The 20869-nt window shown below is 39.8% G+C and overlaps 1 protein-coding gene across 12 annotated transcripts in view; it reads right to left on the bottom strand.

The window, feature by feature from the left end:
* KCNIP4 (potassium voltage-gated channel interacting protein 4) overlaps positions 1-20869 on the bottom strand; it is a 274262-nt gene that overhangs the window by 32104 nt on the left and 221289 nt on the right. For 4 of the 12 annotated variants that reach the window (XM_054172364.1, XM_054172358.1, XM_054172357.1 and 1 more), the window contains exon 2: positions 403-504. The exons of the other annotated variants lie outside the window; for them this stretch is intronic. In XM_054172364.1, the coding sequence (XP_054028339.1) occupies positions 403-454 (52 nt within the window). In that variant the 5' untranslated portion in view covers positions 455-504. The remainder of the gene's footprint in view (positions 1-402; positions 505-20869) is intronic. 12 annotated transcript variants of the gene reach the window in all.

Here is a 20869-nt window from a genome sequence, read left to right as displayed (position 1 = left end):
TGCAGGGCCAAGCCATTGCTCCCAGGCCAGTACTGCTGATACTATTCTGTGTGTTGGATAGCAAGCACACACAGGCATGTACATGAAAAGATACCACTTTTCAAACATATTCAGAGCAGGTATTTAAGCAGAGAATCACTTCCCAGCCAGCTTTCAGAACAGAAGTGCCAACCCAGCAGTTCTTATGTGTCAGATCCTGGCACTGCTATCTTGCCATCCTGCTCTCATGGACCAGTCTGTTACCAGCCCCCAAATCTGTTCGTCACTTGATTTTAAACCTCAGCAGAGCATATGATTACTCCAGCAGATATCTCATCTCTCAAAGGAGCAGTTAATGAAAGTACAACTTTTGATGCATGCAAACCTAAGGAAAAAAAAAATCAAATGAGAAATAAAACTTGCTTTGAGTAACAGGAGAGGTCGTTTTGGCAGCCGAGCAGGGTAAGAGCTTCATAAGTCGCTCTTTAATGCTGCGTTTGGTACTGTTCTGAGCGTAGAGGAAACCTAAAAAATATATTATCAGGACTGTTAACATAGGCTTGAGAACAAATTCTGTACATGCTGCAGAGTTCATCATTAGAGCAGAAGCCTGATGGGAAAAGGCCAAGCAGATGGCAGCCATCCTGAGCTGCAAAGGGCAACCAGAATTTCTGAACAGGACAACAAAACTGTTTTGTCTTTGGTTGTTTTTTTCCAATAACAGGGATTTTTTTTGCATGTGTGTATCTCTTGTAAAGTTCTTATAGCCCACTTAAGTTCTTATCACTCACTGTTAACATCTAACAGAGCAGGATCAGATTATGTATTTGAAACAACTCAAGGTAAGAGAGTTCATAAAAAATTTTATTCTAACATATTTTAAAGACTTTGAAGTGCCTTTGGCTTTGAAGTTTAACATGGAAAAAACTAAATCAAACCCAGATAAGATCTCAGAGATATCTTTTGTTGTCCTTTCTGGCAGTCTTCTAGTTCCACGGCTGAGTTTTCCCATGTAGTTCATTCAGCAGCTGTGATAACCAGTCTGGTACTTTTGCCTTTTCTGAACACTGAGGTATCAACCATGATGTGTAACCAGTCTCCCTTTTCTTTAACATTTGGCATTCTATATATGCATATAAAAAATAAGTATCACTTGTTTTCATCTTTAACTACTGACATGGATGAACAGTTAATGTTCACATGCCATAAAGCAGGTGAACAGCAGTACCCTTGTTTACCGTGAAGGAAACTGTCAGAGTTACTGCCTGAGAGGCCTAACTACCCATTTTATACCAAGTGGGTGATATGAGCAAGCATCTCCTGGATGGATATTGGCTGAAAATTATAGACTCAACAGCTGTAAAATAGTTGAGTAAATAATTCATGTTCCTGAGAAAGGTAAAGCTCATTTTGGACATTATGCAACTCCTGCATTTTTCATCTCATCTGGACGTGCTCACACACAAACGCTGCTCAGCAGCGGCTCTTACTGCAACAGCAAGAATGCCAAACTGGCTCAAGAAATGAAAACACAACTGACAGCTCCTGTGCTAGCGGCACAGTCACCAGCATAATCCTCAGACATCCCTAGCCCTGCACTTGTGCTGGATACTGCTGTTAGTGACACGATGTAGAACAGCTTCCTCTCTGCCACCAGCCATCTCGAGGAAGAAGTGGGGGACAGAAGGAGAGAGCAAGAAGGCTTTAAATACTTTAAACTGTGTAAATAAAGGAAAAATAATCCTTAGCCTGTATAAGAGGAAAACATTGAAGGAACTGAAATTAAAGAAATGGGGGAAACTGGGAAGGACTCAACCACAGCCTTAGAAAATCAACCATTACCAGGCAAATTCTGCCTCTGTGCAGCTTTGGTGAATGCACAAACCACTCCAGTTTCAGCACAAGGTCAGATGGACCTAAATGACCACCTCTAGAAATGTCAAAGCCACGAAATACAAATAATAAGGAATGCACTTCTTATCTGAAGGTCTTTGCTAGCAGCTCAACCCAAAAATACTGCAGATAAATGCATAAACTAAGAGACAATCTGTGATCCAATGGGCATCTCAAAGTCCATATTTTTAGTTTCAATACAAAAACTGAGCCTTTAAATGGATACCTTGTGGTCTCAGCTGGCAGTGTCTGCAGCATCACACTAATGCTTGCACTGTAGCTATCTGAATATAAAGCAAATTTGTTTATTTAAAGACTTTTTTTTTTTTTCCTTACTAGGAATTCTTCTAACACAGACATGATCTAGGAATATCTATTTCTGGCTTATTAATTTCAGTTAAGGTTTGCAATGTCCATGTATTACTTAATTACATAGGCCCACAACCTATGTTAATACTGAAGATGCATACAGTGCTTTGCAAAACCAAATGAGATGTCCAAAGGGTTTGATACTCAAAGCCTTAAGAAAGCAAACAATTTGGCTGCTTTTATGCTTGCACAAAAGACCATGGAATTCAATGTGAACCATATGGGCTTTGCAGTAGCATGGTCAAACTGAAATATAAAGGGGGGGGAAGAGGGGGATGGATGGAGAAAGTAATACCAGAGGAGTAATTTAGGAGGTCAGTATAACTTCTGTCCTCGCTTTGGCAGATCATTTAAAATGTTGGCAGGGCAAAGGTGAGGGCATTTGTTTACCTTCTTACAGCATAAGGAAGCAGCACAGAAGCATTTTGCTCCCAGCGGCTGCAGTTTGCTCTGCAGCAACAGTTCACTGTCATGACCTCCCCATCAGTACAACAGCTTTCAATGTGATTTCTCCTGTGTAAAGGACTCCTAACAGAACAAGTTGCACCTGAGTCTGTGCTGAGTCACTTTAACACATATTGAAACACTAAAGTGTTAATTAAGATGAAATAATGCAAAATTTCTCTGAATTCTGTAGCCATTTGTGCAGTTTGAAACAGGTTGGGGAAAAAGCTGTGACTATTAAGAAGTTGATTAACCTAAGAGATTAACATTTATTATATAGTAAGAGATTCTCATCATATTACTGATCTTCTGAAATGGGTGTTCATGAAAAGCTGAGGAGCCATGGAAACCAACAAGCTGATAATGAAGGACTGAACTGCTTCCTTCAAACTTCTCAACCAGAGTAAGAGCAACTCTTAGCCTGCAAAGAGATAGTCAGAAGAAGCTGAGTCTCCCAAACTCTTCTTGATTCTTGTCTTAGTTAAGTGGTTGAGAGATACTGCATGGCTTATTATCCCTAACCTAATCACTCACAAACTCCTCTGGACTAAGTGTGAAGGTTCTTCAAATTCAGGTTAGTTAACTGGTGCTGCTTCCTCTTGGGTTTGATAATCTGTTTCTCTGCAATGAAAATTAAAACTCTGAGACACACTTTCCCCCACAATTCACTGTGGGAGTGTCCTAGAACTCGTCTCCATATGACATCACCAGGAACTGTGGGCATTTGTCCCAGGAGGTGTGCACGCTTCACAAACCGCTCTGTAACTGGGGCATGGCTTATATATATTCTCATACCTAGGCAGTGCTGTACTGAGCTATGTGCAGCATATAGATAGTGGGCATACCATACCAGTGGGCATCCTTTAGGAGGGAGTGTCACTTAGTATGAGTTAGTATGATTTGTATCTGTAGGTGCAACTGGTAATGGCTTAAATCTTTCCTTCAGGAGGAGGGATAGTACAACACTGAAAGCAAAGCTGAACAGATGATTTTCCTAAATTCACAGATTTTGGCAAGAATTTACAAAGATTCTAAAACCCAAAAGCATTTTTAAAAAAAATTAAAGAAAAGCATGAAGTATTTCTTGGCATAATGGTTTATGCTCAATTTCAGCTCTATGATGGAATTTCTCCCAGGGCCTTCAGGGCTGGCAGCCCCACTAAACTGTTAATGGTTCAGCACAGATGGAGAAGCAAGGGAAACAAAATGAAGTGCAGATTTCATATTCACAGTTCAGGACTTCTGGAAGTGAGCCAAATCACAGCAGTGTTACTTCTATGTAGTGAGCCTGGCAATGAGATAAAATGATGTACAAGATAAATATTTATACCTCCCAGCCTCAGTTCTTTGGAAACACCTGCCAAGGAACTGTGGAACTCTTCAGTAGGCTACTCAACAGATCATCAGCATTTTTGCCAACCTAAGAAAAGATTCTTGCTGATCTTATTTGTCTGCACATATGTGGGTTTAGTTATTTTTCCTCTACTGCCCTTAACTTTCTACTTCTCAAACAAATATACCTGTCAGCTATAGGTACACTTTCAGTAAAACATCCCTAGCAGTTTCATGGACTACTAAAGCTCCATAAACCACATCAGATCTGCTACAAGGAGAAGCCATGAAGGTATCGAGCTGAAAAAAATGATGACAGCATTTTAGGGACTACCTTGAAACACTCATTGAAGAGTTGGATTGCTCTCCTTCACATTAAATTCCCTTGTACACACCACCTTAAATCAGGCTCCCAATGGCAGACATAAATTAGGAGCTGGTAGCCACACTTCCCTACCAATAAATTTGAGGTTAAAGTCAGTTGGAAATTCTGGAGGCCAATAGTACTTGAAGATGGATTGAAAATCAAGGGCAAAGAACAAGTGATCTTGTCAGGACCAGTCACTAGAGTTGGGTATTTGCTGGGACGGGCAGATGGAAAAGGATGAAAGGAAAACTCCAGCATCAAGGGAGAGAAGAAATATACTGTGAAAGTATAACCACAAGAAATGGCCCTGCTTTTGTCCACATGCTCTTCATTACATTTCCCAAACACAGCTTTATTATTCAGACCATGACTTCCCCTGAAATACATGCAGCTTTTCCACCTGAAAAACTGCTTATCTTATGAGCAGTTTCTATGCAAATGCTTAATGCAAACATTATCTAAAACTGTTACAAACATCTCCAGGAGCACAAACACTGAAAACTGCAGAGTTTCTTTAGTGCAAAGCTTGAAAAGGTATTTGTTTTTCAAGACCACTTCATTAATTTAATGTGACTTAACACACCTGCACACACATTCCCAAAGCATGTGCAACACTAGGCTGCTGCCCTGTGACAACAAAACGTGTCTGCAGGAATGTGTCACACGCTGTGGGCCCTGTGAGAGAATGCACCATGAACCAGATTTCTTTGGTTGCTTCTCTGAACTGTGCAGTTCCCTTAATCTTTTCCCCCTTCTGTTGTCTATGTGAAGAGTATAGAAGTCCTGAAACCCAGCTGCTGGGGGGTGGAGTGTGATGTGAGTGGCTCAGCACTGGCAGCTGGAGTGGGGCCACAGGTTACAGCCCACGATGTGTCTGGTGCTGGCTGCTTTGGGGTGATGGTCTGGGTCTTCCCCAAATCCTGTGTGTGGGATGTGCAATAACTTTCCTTAATAAGCATGTCTGCATTTTGTAGAGAAAAGTCTTTTCATACTCAGAAGAGTTAGAGAAGCCCAGAAAAAGATACTTTTAATGAATAATTTGTGGAACATACATTCAAAGTGTTCACACTATTATCCAATTACTCTGAGTGGAAATAAGTGACCTACAGTGCTCTAGGCTGCCACTGCAATGTGTTTTTAAATGCTTTATATGAATTTAGTTCTTAGGAGAGATGTCTCACTGAGAGCTCAGACAGCTTTTGCAAAGTGGTGAAATGAAACCAGTTCACACTTTTCAGTTCTGCTGAACTAGCCCCAGGTGAGTCAGTCCTGGCTTAGGTCGTTCAGGAGTAGGTCACTTCCAAGCTTGCTGTCAACGTCAACAGCAAATTTTCCACGTAGGGCAGTAGGATTGGCTGAAGCTTATATTTCATATGTCATGCTTGGATTGCTAACATTTTAGTGCACATTTTGGTGATCTGAATAAAGCTCATTTTGATTTGGGGTGACAGGAACCTCTTATCACCTTTGCATAGAAAGCATCAAGCCTTTCTTAGACACTAGTTTTCAGTTGCTAAGCTGCCAGTCTTGAGGTACAGTGCTCTGTGTTCCCTTGATGGTCTCTATCCTGCTCCCATAACTTTTTTTTGAACTATAAGAACCAGTGTGTAATTTGTTACACAAACAAGTGCAGAACATCTACTCAGTCTTCTAGTCCATCTTGAACACAGTTGCATTCTGAGACTACAATTACTCTCAGACTTCAGAGTTAATGATCCGGAGAGCAGTGTTCAAATACTGTCCATTTTTCACGAGTGCTCTTAAAGGTATAATTAAAGAAGCTACTTTGAAGCAAGAAATTCTGCTTACAGTGGTGAATGTAAAACCATACTGATGAGAGTTTCATGTATTGTTTAGAGTCTTATTCAAACGAAGGAGTCACACATTTGCAAATACCTGAAATACTAGGGTGCATTTGCCCCGTTTTGAAATAATGTTCAAATAATTGACAAAGTACAAGAATTACAAAATTGCTTCTCCTTAGTAAAGCTAAGTCTGTGATTCAATGGCTCAGCTCCCAGAGCTAAGGATCCCTAACTAGTCCTCTCTTCCCTGACACTGGTTCCCATCACAGCATCACACTTCTGCAGGACAGCCCTTTCCTGCGCAAACCTGGTTCTATTTCCTGATGCAGCTGACAGCACCTCTCTGCAAATAATCCTGTCTGCATGGCAGGGGCTGCAATGGGTTTTGGTGAGATGAGAATGAATAGTTAACCTGGGAAAGTGGGAGTGATGCTGCCAAAATTCACATAGTGCTGCACCATGATTTGATTTTCTGCATCACAGACCTGGGAGAAAGGTGCAGAGTGTTAATCGGTATTGAAGGAAGACAAAGAATATTTCCCTGCTACTCCTTGCAAAAGAAAAGAAGTTGAGACTTTCCAAGTTGCTTTCTGAGATTAGAGATTGCATTTATTGTCAGCTTTGTTCACGAGTGTTTTGAAAGACATCTATTCTAGTTCAGCTGAAGGATATCTTGTAATTGTTACTGTGCAATTATTAACTAACAGCAGCCTGGAAAATGTCAGATGATTATACACTGTCACAACAATGAGATTTATCTCACACATGCAATAGGTATGTGGGGGGGGAGGCGGGAGGGAAACATCCCAAACCTATTCCTGTTAGGTTTTGTTCTATGAGCTACAGAATTTAAAAGGCTGGTTAATTTGCTGAGCATTATGAGGACAATTGGAATAAAGTCCTTCTGCTTTCACCAGCCAAAAATCCTATTAAAATTAATTGCTTGAGCAAGGAGATGTGAAATCTGCCTTATAAATAAACTTTGAATGCTTTGCACAAAAACATCAGGAAAAAATTTCTACTCATCACTGACTTTCCAGACTGATGCTTTGCTAACAGTTGCAAAGGACTTAAGGAAGGAATACCACTGAAAGATAAAAGGTCATTTACTGAGTAAGAGTTTAAACTTTTATCTTTTGGACTAGTTTTTAAAGATGCTTTTCCCTTATGAAGCAACACTTGCGTGCACAGGCACACAAACTCTGACTGCAAGCTCGTGCTGGTTACAAGTCTTCCTTGTGGCAACCCAGGATGCAAGATAAAAGAAATAAACTGCTGCAACAGGTGGAGATGTTTGATTACATCTTCCTGATTTTGTAATGATTAAAATCTGCAGCTTTCTGTGGTTGCAGGGCTTTTCAGTTGCTAGTGCTCAATTTCTGCTCCTTTGCCTGCAGCTTCTGTTTCTACTTTCAACCTCCATATTACAGTTCTCACGTGTTCCCAGCTTTATTATTTCCTCCACTCTATTCAAAATATGAAACTAAGATAATTTTCTTGCCATGACATAAATGTACCACTCTGACATAAACTTAGTGATTGCTGCTGGATAAACATCTCTCAAATTTCCCTCCCCATGTCCCTTCTCTTCTTACCTTGTGGAAACTTCACAATTTCACTATATCTAACTCATCTAGACTAGTTACCTTAGTAGAAGGTTGCTGCCTGCCTTTGTTCCCTTGGTCATCTCAGCTTTTCATAACCCAGTTCTCTGAATTCCTAGCTAGTCCTCTATCTACTCCTATCACTGCATGCACAAATATGCAGACTTCTGAAACTGAGAGATCCTGCTATAAATCAGTTATAACTTCTTTACTACACATAAAGTCCATATGTCTTTTTTATTCCCTATCACTAAATGCTCTTCCATGTAGTGTTCAAAATTTTCCTGAACTGTCTATAGCACATAGTAGCCACAACAGAAAAAGAAACATGCTGTTTTCTCCCCTCAGATTACTAGTGAATGCTTTCTAGACAATGAGCATTTTTAGATCTTCAGGAACTTTGTCTTTTTATCCAATATACTGCAGGGCTCATTATAGCTTCATAAAGGAGATTCTAACAACTGCTTAGTTAAAATTGCCTTTGTTGGAAAATGTGTTTTAAAAGGCTCCATTCTTAAAGGGCTTCTTTAAGAGAAGGTTCAAAGTGACAGTGCCCCAAAGCAATGCCAATGTACTCAAAACAACAATGTGAAAGAAAATAGTCTGTCCAAGCTTAGCCTAGAGATCAGGATTATTCCTCTTGGGTGACATGTTTGATCCTTGTTACAGCAGAAACCCACACTTCTTAAAACAATCTTCTGAAATAGAATGTTAAGAGTGTATGCTGAAATCCCATTCAGTGTGAAGTTTCATTAGGCTACTAGAGCTGCTATTTCTTTCCAGCTTGCAGATTCAGGGTCAGATTTGTTGAGATATCTGGAAGGGTATCCTCCTCCCCCTCCTTTATTGATAGCTACTTGGAATACAAACTGTGTTGTGATGACAGAGAAATTCCCTGTCTAGCCTATTCCCTATGAAAGCTGCAGTCCAACACTCAAAACAGCCTGCAGCTGTGTTCTGTTCATAACCTACTGCTCAAAAAAACCCACAGCAAGACAACATTTTACTTTGGTTTGTTTTTTTCCCCCCACTGTACTAAGTGCTACAGTCAAAAGCAAGAGAACAAACCCCTGTATGCTCTATGTGTATATTTGAAGCACTGGACTGCCTAAATCTCAAAAGGCACGAACTCTTCCATGACTGCTTGAAACACAGCTTCTTTTTTTTCCAGAGAGGATATCAAATTAGCCTAAATTATTTCATTAAAAATGTCAGAATGGGACTCTAATAGACTTTGAACCCTTTATAAACATTTTTACCTTTCAGCCAGCTATGGGGTATTTTCCATTCAATTTCTTTCTGTACTCCAATAAGAGTCACACTAATGATCTGAAATAAAAATGTGCCCCAGGGAGCATTTGATTAAAATGTACAATATTGGGGAACAATGATTCATTGGTAATTATAAGTTTATAATATTGATGGCAGATGAAATTGTGTCATTTTTCAGCAAGCAACAGGCTCTTCAAGAACAAGTGGATCTGAAGTCATTCGAAGTCATTCGCTATCAGTGAATTATCTAGACAGAAACTATATGGAAGTGACCTTTAGTCTGACCATCACATCCTATTATGCATATATGTTCATGGAAGCTAAGGTTTCTCCAGTGACTTAATAGATCAGCATTGCCTGGGTAAGGTAACAGCATGCCACTGCTTGTGTAACACAAACAAGTGGAATTAGTCAGAGCAATTAGAAGCTGCATAAAAAAATGTGAGATGAAGACATAGGTTTATGTAATGGATTTTCAAGGACACACACCTGTAGAAGTGAGTTCCCAGCTGAGCATCAGGAATTAATATAACTCTAACACACACACACAAAACCCCAAACCCAGCAACTAGAAAAAGTAAGGCTTTTGGGCTAAGAAGGACAAGACTGGGAGGAAACAATATTGAACTTTTCACTCTGAGTAAGGCTGTCACGAAAAGGAAAAGAATCTTCTAATGTGTGCTGGGTAACAGACAGTAAGGAATAAGCCCAAGTTTCAGAAAATATTTATACTAAGTTGTTTGAGGGTTTGGTTTTTTTAATAATCCTAATATAAACAGTCAGATTTTCTAGGCATGGTGTGGGCTTAACTCTGCTTTAGTTGTTTCAAAACATTTGACAGAAATCACTCAAACCTTCAATTTAGGTGACAAACTAAATAGCCACCTGACAACCTTAGTAGCTTTGGGTTTACATTGCTATGAAAACTGACAAAGTCCTAAGGAGAGCAAATGACCTCTCATGAATTATAAACCTCTAAATGCAGCCTGTTGAGGATCTTCAGCTGTGACTTTGGGTTGTTAAACCTTTGGGGTAGGGATTGTGCAGCTACCTGCATCTGTGATATGTTGGCACAGCTGTTGATGGAAACTAAACAAATCATACCAGTGACCCTGGTTCTGAGGAGTGTGGTACAGTGCTGTGAGTGAGCTCCCAGCAAAACATGCACACAGGTTCCTGGAGAAAGGCTTCTTCCATCTTCTGCCCCTCCAGGTACCTGGCTAATGGGTGATCCTGACTCTGTAGTATTTTGGTGCATTAGTCATCAGTAAATGACTCCAAAAAACAACCCCAACAAACAAGAAACCCACCAAACAAACAACAAACAAAAGATGAATGTTGGTAGGTAGATTTTTGTTTGGAAATCTGCATACTGTTTTCTCCAATATATATTTCAGTGCCTCTGTGAAGAATAACCACTTAGGAACCAGAATTGTCTTTAAGTCCAATGAAACAAAAGATCTGTACACGAGATCAAGAGCACATTTTCAATTATTAAAACAACATTCCTTCTGTAGGAAGGAACATTAGTGCTGCCTCCTCAGGGTAAGGGATGGAGCAAGCAGTTATTTACTGGTGCTTGAGTTCTGTAACGTTTCTCTTCAGCGCTTAGAAAATCTAATTTCCTGTGAACGGGGCTTGTGTTATCATCCATCACAACCCTTTTGTGTTGGCTTCCCACTAATATTGCTCGTAGCAGCTTGGACTGATAAGATGACTGTGATCCTTTCCAACTACAGATGCTTGGATCCCAATCAAAACAGATAACTAGTCAAACAGTATCTGTTAGGGCAGTACCAGCAGCACACAGCCAGCTTTCTCTTCTCAGTTCTTCCCTGACTTTACCTTCTTTATCTAATTCGTAGTGTTCCCAGAGTATAACCCTACTGCTGTCACCAGATTGTATTATTAGTAATTCAACAGCACTGAAAGCTGAATGAAAGCAGCTGTCAAGCAAATTCTAAAATTACAGTTATTTGATATTTTTGGTGCCATACAGTGGGAAGCCTACACCAGCAATTTTGTGTGTATAGTAGGCAGAGCCATTAGTTTCTCACATCTTCCTGTACATAACTTGCAACTCAGAACCATCTATTTTAATACTGAGATCTGCCTTGAATGATCAGAAGCACACAGGCAAGACTTATAGAATGTTTAAGTATAAAATGTGTGCAAACCCAGCCCATTCTGGAAGATGAGCAGCAAGGTAACTGCATCAGAAAGGTATTCAAACAAACTTTCTGTACCACTGTTCCTTCCTTATGAGTTGGCAGAACAATACACTGCTTCCAGGGAGCAGAATATGCAATTCTGCTTTTGCTTTGAGTTTTTGTTGTTGAGTTTTGTTGTTGGTTTTTTTTTCCCCAAAAAAATTATTGAAGTTACAAAAAGGCTTTTTAAAAGTGATCAGATACAAAATGCATATTGCATCAGTAAAGAATTACTGATGGGAAATCTCGGGAAGAATGGTTGGAAAATGAACAACTACCAGGACAAAGTTATAAGCTGTATTAAGTGTGTATTGCATGCTTTTATTCACATTCTAGTGGTATCTACACTAAACCAAGCCTCATTTTTCACCTTATTCTGCAGGAGAGACTATTCCCACCAATAAGTATCTGAGAATTAACAGAAGAAAGGTATCTGAGCTAACACCATCAGAAGTCACCCATCAAGATGAACATTTTCACAATGAGATAATCACTCTTTCTCTTAATAAACTCTTCCTAGTCAGTATAACTGATAAATTTCTGGAATCAACATGTTCCTGCAACTTCAAGCTCTTCAGAGCTCTGAGATGATCACAACTCTCACTTCCTTTGGAAGGAACATTCTTCCTCAAGAAAAGGGAAAAAAACCCAAAACTATTTCACCCCCAGCGTGGCCCTTGTGATCTAAGAAATGGTAAATCATCTGGCCAGCAATAATGTGGAAACCAAGCAAAACAAAATAGAGCAAAATACTGCAAAACAGCCTCTGGGGGAGCTGCATGATGTGCATTAAAAGTTTACAATCAGTAATGATTCTTGGTGTGTTACACAAAATGGACACCCAAAGAAGTTAAGGCACTCAGAATTGAAGAGCACTAAAACCATCCACCTCTAAGCCTCTCCTTTCCTGCTTGCAAAGCAAATGACTAAGCAACTAAGGCTGAAAAAGCACAGGGCTTGAGCTATTTTCAGGCAGGGGTTATGTAAATTATTGTCATCCTCACTTTACAGTTTGGAGAACTAAACAATAGGAACTGTGAATCTGAGTTTTAAAGGAAAATTTAACTGAAGGGAAAAAAAACACCCCAACAACAACAACAAAAGAACAAAACACACACAAAAAAACCACCAAAACCAAACCAACCTTGCATATTTCATGAGTTTCATACTATATCCAGTCCATGACCTCTCACAAGCTTTAAACAGCAGATAGACATTGTTCAGGCATAACCAGGTGCACTGAGATTTAGGTGGCAGCCCATGCATTCACTTCAAATACCAAACCAATTGCATGTTGTTTTTCCAGCAGGCTAGACAACAGGAATAACTTAAGTGCTAATGAAATAGCTACAGGTGCACAGATTTGATCAACTAACAGTCCTAAGAAGTTCTTGCAGAAAACCACCTGCGGCAGGTTCATTAATGGCTGTTGCTATGGAGACACAAAAACGACGAGGGAACAAATTTGGGGGATAGAAAGGAAAGGATGAAAGCAGTATATGTGATTGTCACTCTGTTAATCCTCTTGGCAGTTTGCAGTCCAGTTTACAACAACAACAACACGCCAGAGTATTTCTGAGATCTACAAGTGGAAGCAGCCCTCTCTTTCCTCGTTATTAAGGTTTCCCTTCCTGCCAGGCAGGAAAGATGAACAGATCAGTTTTACTGGAGCCTACAAAGGTCATTCATGCAAAGAGCAGCTCAGTGTGAGGCACTTTGCTTTTTCCCTTCATTTTATTTTTTTTTAAATTTTATTATTAGCAGTATTAAGACACTTAACTAGTTAAAAAGATCCTTCTGTACAGTATATTCCCATATATTGCACTCATCCAACACCTAGCTTACTCAGCCCCTTATGTTTCTGCAACTTTCTTCATACCTGGCAACTCTCACAGCTTAACAGACAGAGCTATCAGAGATGTTTAGTTCTAGTTATTTCTTCTCTTCTCTCCTCATCAATAATTTTTTACTACAGTGATCACTGGACCTCTTTGAACGGTCAAGTTTACCTGTTTCACAGATACTCACATCAGAACAGAATATTGGCACTAGTGCAAAGTAGAAAATGTTGTACCAAATGTTAAAAAATAAATAAAAAAATAAATCAGGCTTCCATCAAAGATTTTGGCACAACAAGCCAGGAGTGGGGTAAACATTTTAGTAGTGCTAAAGGTGAACAAAGGATCTCCTCATTTGGAAATGGTAGATAAAGACTTGTGTGCATTATTTGGTCCTAAATGGCCATCAACTACCAATCCAAAGTGGCCATGACAGAAGATGCCTAAAATGCTTCTAAAGAAATGTCTTCCATTGCTGCCAGGAAGAATTGAGCCTTTAGCATGAGAAAGACACACTCAGTGAAACCACTGAAAGTTCTGCTCAGTCACATCTGTGAAAGACGACTGGATGTTGGAAAGGATGAAGACAAAATTTCCCTGGATAATTTGGAGCTTGTTTAGCTTAGTGAATGCAATGCCAAGGAAAGAAATGGCGCTCGTGTGCAAACCAAAAATGCAAACTTGAGAACTGGAAATAATGCTATTTTATCCAAAGAACAATATTGACACAAATGGGTATGAAATTACTGCAAATACTGTTAAGCTGGACAATAATACAAGATTTTCAGCTACCATGAACCTGGAGTCCTTCAACAGCACTAGGAGGGTCAAGAAATTATCTAGCTTAAAAGTGAGTGCTTGATTAAACAGCAGAAGAGATTATATGAATGTTATCTTTGAGTCTATGGGATTCAGTGACAAAGAATATACCCAGGTTTTTATTTCTGCTTCTATTTGGCTCAAGCAGCAAGGTTTTGGTAGTGGCAGGGGTGCTGCAGGGCCACCTCTGCAGTCTGGGGGGGCCCCACACCAGAGCAGAAGGATGTTTCCTGAAGGAAACTGCAGCCTGCAGAAAAGACCAGGTTGGACCTGCAGATCATGGGGAGGACCCACAATGGAGCAGAGGAAAAGTGTGAGAAGGCAGAAGGGACAAAAAGGACCTGTTCTGGACTGACTGCAATCATTGTGATGCAGACGCAGCTACAGCGTTTTATCCTCAGCGTGAGTTCAGAAGATATACATAGGCATATTCCCTAAATCACCATGCTAATTATTGTGACCTAGAACAAGTACCTTCATTTAAAAGCAATTTTAATTAAGAATGCTGGTGAATTGTAGAGGTTTGAAAGAGAAACTGGAGCAGAGACTTGCCATATCTCTGGTGGAATGCAGGTGCTCCTGAAGAGTTCTGGAAAAGAAGGTTCTGTGAGGATGTGTCATGACTGAAGTCCTCAGCAATTTAGCAGAGTACAGGAATTTAGATAAGCCCTCTGGATCTTTACTCTTACTGCAGAAGGAAAAAATCCCTCCCCTCACCAATAAATAAATAAATCTCCCTATTATCTAAAGCCAGCAAAAAACTGGAATGTTGCTAATCTGAGCGTAGACAGCAGTGTTGGGATGAAGAAGGGAAATTGGAAATGACAACTCCTATTAGACCAAGGCAGAACAAAAGTGAAATGGATCACAGATATAAAAGAAAATGACAGATAATTTAAAGCAAGAGTCCAGACATTTATGAAGAAATTAAAATACAGCTACTGAAGGTTTCTCAGCTGCCACAGATAAAGTCCTTATTAATACAGCAACATCTGAGAAGGCTGTGAACCTGCAAAATGCTCCTCCACAAACACCAGAGATGAAAGAAAGGACCAGCAACATGGATACCATTTACAGTGGATTGAGTGATGTCAAGAAGACATTGACACCTTCAAGTTTAAAAGGGATGACCTGAAGGAAGAATGAAGCCTTAGAAAAATACAGCATGAATATTTTATTACATTCTTTAACAGAAGGTATCATCTATGAGTTGGACATCATTTCAGGACCAAGAACTGTATAATACCAACCCACAATAATGCCATGGCCTAACTTGTTGTGGCAGAGCAACTCTGACTCTGCATATCAACATATTTTTAAAGTGGTTTGTTGCAGACCCATAAATTCCTACAGCAATCCAGCCATTACCTCATCTCCAGCATAGCCAAGAGCTCAGAGGTCTGCAGGATTTATGTATGTTTTTCAGCTCAACAAGAGAATGCATGGTTTGCAGAGCAAAGGCTTCTGTGCGTCCATGAAAGAGCTGCAGGATTGATGTATCACTCGGTGGTAACTGTTGGGAAAGGTTGACTTTAGAGTGATGACTAATGCACGTTTCTGGGTACACTGGGAGTAACATCAAACCTAGTTTAAATAAGAGGGGGGTTTAATCAATGTGTCTTGCAATCTTCCCCATTTCCCAGTTCCACAATACAGTGACACCATGTGCTGAAGACAAGTAGTCTGAGTTGTTGATTTTCACCAGTATTCACTTCGTGCCTGCCATCTCTATCACTGATGGTTTTCAGGACAAACCCAAGACACAGCCTCTGCTCACTTGTGCCCTGTGATAGGACAAGAGGCAATGGAGGGAAACTACAACACAGGGATTTCCACCCCAACATGAGGAAGAACTTCTTGAGTGTAAGGGTCATGGAGCACTGGAACAGGCTCCCCAGAGAGGTTGTGGAGTCTCCGTCTCTGGAGACTTTCCAGCCCTGTCTGGATATGTTCCTGTGTGACCTGGTCCTGCTCTTGGACTATGGTGCTAAGTAGTCTGAAACTCTGCAAGGCTGAAAGTATTGGTGTCAGCCTCTATGTTCCAGCAGGAAGAGGCTAGCAAAACCAATTATCTTTGCTGAGCTATTTCTCTCTGCTAGCCCGTGCCCAAGGAGAGATTAAAGGTTGCAGAAGAAGCCATGGGGTGATCTTACTACAAATGAATTGTCCAGAAAGGTAGATTTCTTCACAGCTATTGAACACTCAGTCACCGTGACACAGCAGTTTGCTTAAACCAAGGATGTCTTCCAATTATCCTATGTGTGCTAGTAAAAAAAACCAAAACAAGATGAAAAACAAAACCTAAACCGAATGGCAATTAATATTTTACAGCAATTCATCTTCAGAATGCAATTTTGTGAATGGATAAATTTGTGCATCATCTGAAAAGGAGACTGGAAAGCCTTTGACATTTATTTTTATGTTTTTTTTCTGCTCCTCACAAAGAAGTTCTTCATTATTAATAGGTCTTATTAAACTGACAGTAGCAAGCAGACAATTTCACTCTGTAAAAACCAGACAGGTAGAAGCTGACCTTTCTACCTTTTGGAAAACAGCAATTTATTCATATTATCTGAAGATTATCCTTTTGCTGACAACAATATGAAGAACTCATTCTGCATTTCTTATGCATTCAAAACTCCTGGTGACTTGAACAATGAAAATTATCATCAAGGGTTCTTCAAGGAGAAATGGGAATTGTCAGAGAAAGCAGGACAGGCCCCAAGCAGCTATGCATTATGAATGTATATTGTGGACTACCACAACTGTGTTTTCTTGTTCAAAATAGATCTTACATGAAATAGGTATGCAGAAAAATAGCCAGTGTATGGTTCATTGCCTTCATTTGACTGAGAGAAGTAAAACACCTCAGTGTGTATTAACTTAATCTAAAATACTCTTGCACAAGGAACCCAAATTCATTTGGCTTGTACTGAGAACACTATTCCTAACAGTCTGCTCTCTGAAATTTGCTTAGGTGCTGAAGTGCTACCTGGCATTGCAAAAGAGGAGTCATCTGTCTCCAAAGCAATATATCACACACCCACCACTGGCATGGCTGTACCCTCACCTCACTGTTAGTGGCCTGGCTTACTATCTGTCATGTGGAGCCAGTATTGCAATAAAGATTAATGTGTGGTCAGATGTAGCTTTAAATGTGGACAAAGACGTCTTGTAGATGCAGCCAAGAAGATAGGCAGCAGAACTCTGCAGTACCCAATGCTTAAATAAATAAATACAAGTCTAATGCAATAAATATTGACAGAAGTTGTACCTTTTCAGTCAGCTTTGGCAATCACCTTAGGTTAGCCTTTCATATGTTTTACATAGAAGACAAGAAATAAACTATCACTAAGCTACTCAGAAGTTGTTCCCATCCTCCTTGCATTTGTGATTGACAAACATGTCATCTCTGAGCACAGGATTGCAGCTGTACTGATTGAAGGAAGATAGAAGCTAAGCCTTTGCCTCTAATTTAAAGCAGCACTTTTAGAGATGCTTTCTATCTTCCATCTAGTTGTTGTTGTCGAATGACAAACATCTGATTGGTGTCAAACATGAAGAACTGACAGATATTAAATAGAATTTAGTTACTGAGCATTTTGTGTCAGCTGACCTTCCTCAAAGGCTGAAGCAGCTGATTGCTGGCTGAAACTATCACCACAAACTAGCATTTTGGCAGGGGGGTAGGAGGAATCCACAATTAAAATACAAACATTATCTGTAGCAATAGTTATTTTCTTACAAATTCCAAACATCTATTGCAAGAACATAAAGCTAGAACTATGGAAAGTAAACATGCAGTACCTCTGCATTCTTCATTACTCACAGAATATGCTCCCGCTAGTTTGTTACAACTGTCACGTAGCGTGATTAATTTCAAGTGCCTGATCGATACTTACACATGTAAAGGCATGGTAATTCAAGGGAGATTAATGATTTTGCCAAAGCATACAGTCAGGAGCTCATGCTAATTGTCACAAAATTACTTTGCACACAAATTACTCAGGCTGCTCCTTGTTGTCATCATAAAGGGATGTCTCAGAAAAGGTAAGTTTATTTATTGGAGAAAAAACTGTGTGAGATGAGCCATACACAGACAGGGTTATGACAAATCAGGTTTTCAGAAAAGAATGTGAAGTTCAGGCACTATAGATATCCACTTCAGGATTTGCTCTGTTGTAAACAGTTCTCTGTGGCTTAACTTCTGTGCAAGCTTAGTATCATTATTTTCAAAGAGCTTTCCACCCTGCTACTCCATATAGGCAGAGAGGCACGGGTGAAAATTTCAGGAGAGGTGAGTTCTCACATAAATTATCTGTTAGGAACTGCCCACTGTTGAGTTCTTCTGGAACCCAGCTCAAAGAGAGTTTAGTTCTTCTGTCTGCTTTTAAATCTTCCACAATCTTGAAGAGTACTGTTTAGGGTGTCTGGAGAATCAAATTAAATCAAAAGGAAAACATGTGGGATAGTGGGATAGGAACCTAGAGATTTGAAGTGAATTCCTTTAATTTCCTTCTTGTTTTTTTTTTTTCCTTTTTCTGCTACTCTTGCAAGTTTTAGGAATTAAAAATTTGACTTAAATGTAAAATATTTACCAAATGTTAGACCAGATATTAAATAAGATAATCAGAAAATATTAGATCAGATGAAACTTTACCATATCCTGTCAATTTACATTCCTACCACCCTCATGGAATTCTTGAGGGTTAGTTCTGAGAAAATGTTGCATTACCATAACCTTCCATCCTCCTTTTCATAATGAGCAAGAAAGACTTACAGTAAAAATCCCCTGTATCACAGAATCCCAGCATGCTGGGGTGGGAAGGGACCTCTGGAGACCATCTAGCCCAACTCCCCTGCCAAGGCAAGGTCACCTAGAGCAGCCTGCAGGAACTAAGGTTTCAACTCAAATAAATGTTTTTCAAGAAGACAACAACTGCAAACAAAGCAATAAAAGATATTAAATAAATCACTTATCTTTAAGAATATCTGAGTAGAGATAACACAGCTTGCTTTGTTGTTTAGTTTTTTCCCCATTAGTTCTCAGAACTCATACCCATTCTTGACTACATTCCAAAGCAGAAGCAATGCTCTAATTTATTAATGCAGTTATAGTAGGACTAAAGTAATAAAACTATTATTAAAGTTCATTTTTTCACAGAAATGTGCAACTGTGTGGTATGGTAGTAATGCATTGTGAATCACTCGGTGTTAAATAACACCTCTTGCTGCCTGCAGGGTAAGGCAAGTCTTTACTGAAATAAGCATGCTGGAGATGATTCAAAAAACAAGTGAAGAAGAAGTGCTTTTCAGTGTGAAGTTGTTTAATGTACTTTCCAGGCAGCTTCCTGGCCATCTGAGTCTGCTAAACTCCACACAACCCCCACACAAAATCTGGATAAATTAAGTATCAGGGCTTGCTTTAGACTTGCCTGGATTCATCTCCCTGAAGAGATACATCATACAAATTAAAAGTCCAAAAACCCATCAAATAAGGAAAAAAAAAAAAAAGGAAATAAAGGAAAAGGTTTTCTCCTGAGGATAAATAGCATACAAAGAACCACCAGTGCTTAAAGCCCATTTTCAGATATAGTTGTCTAAACTGGGTCACAAAGATCAATACCAAGGAATTTGAAGCAATGTGGCCTGATTTTCAGAAAACAATTCTCATAGTTCAACCCTTAAAAAACCCCAGAACATCTTTGTTTCTGTTCCTGCATTGCCAACCATAGGCTCCTTGGTTTGAAAACAGTTGGTTTTCAAATAGTCCCTCGGCATCCAAGGCAATAAATAACAATCACTACACTTCTCTGGCAAAATGGCAACAACAGAAAATCCTACAAGAGTTTAATTTATTTGGTGTTGCTCCCCCTGCAGCTGCCCTGTCATGCTCCTTCTGGTTTTTGTCTGTATGGCCACACATATATATGTGCATACACATATATTTACACACACACACCCCATTAGTAGAAGAGCAAAAATGAATAAGAACTATAGCTTGCTCGCCTTGATCCTCCTCTTAATTGTCCTTCAATCTTATCTACTCTTAGAAGACCTTAACAAGTCTTAGGAACTCCTGCTATGATTCCTTCCTTGCAGTTCCTTAGGTGTTTAACTCTCTTGATGAATTAACCCCCATGGGTTCTAAGCCCTCCTTAAAAACTGCATTCATAATGCACTTCCATTGCAATTCTTCTGGGCCTGGTTGTGACATGCCCATATGTCACAACTTAGCACACACTAAGTCTCCACTCGTCTGTGTTGCTGCATGCAAACAGTAGGAGGACATTTGCCATCTCCTTAATTCTGGAGAAGAGATGAAGACCTGCTCTGTCTTGCTTTCTATTCATGTAATCATTGCATCTCCTCTCTCCCTCCCATGAGATGTTCCTAGTTAGGATCCATGCAGAGAGAAGGAAAGGTGAACTTCCCCGTGTGGCTAATTGTTGCTTCTCCCCAATGCAGAACTAGGCATGAGATTGCTCCTGGCTGTCACCAGCCTTCCTCCCTCCTCTCTGGCTGCCTCCAGAGCAGTACAGAGTTGTGTATTTCTGCCTTGGAAGTGTAAAGCCTTTGGGCAGCAACTCATTCATTTTTTTAAATAATAACCAATCAACTAGAAGCTGGCTCTGGCTGCAGCAATAAATATAACATTGCACAACTTAGCAAAATGCATAAAAGCAAGGATTTTCTACTAAGGATTTGACTGAATTATGACTTTCCAGACACCTCCATTCAAGCGTTCATCCACGAGACACATGTTTAAGCTGGCATGGCTGAAGGAGAGCTGAATGACAGCTTTTAATAACGCTATTTTCTGCAATTTTGTCTCCATTTGGGGAAAAAAAAAAAGCTAGGAGCACAAATTCATGGTAATAGATGGCTACACAGAGAAGCATCCATTTATTGGCTTTACTCTGGGCTTCTCTACTTT

Source organism: Dryobates pubescens, chromosome 23 (assembly GCF_014839835.1).
Source record: "Dryobates pubescens isolate bDryPub1 chromosome 23, bDryPub1.pri, whole genome shotgun sequence".
NCBI lineage: Eukaryota > Metazoa > Chordata > Aves > Piciformes > Picidae > Dryobates > Dryobates pubescens.
This window is presented reverse-complemented; position numbering and strand designations above follow the sequence as displayed.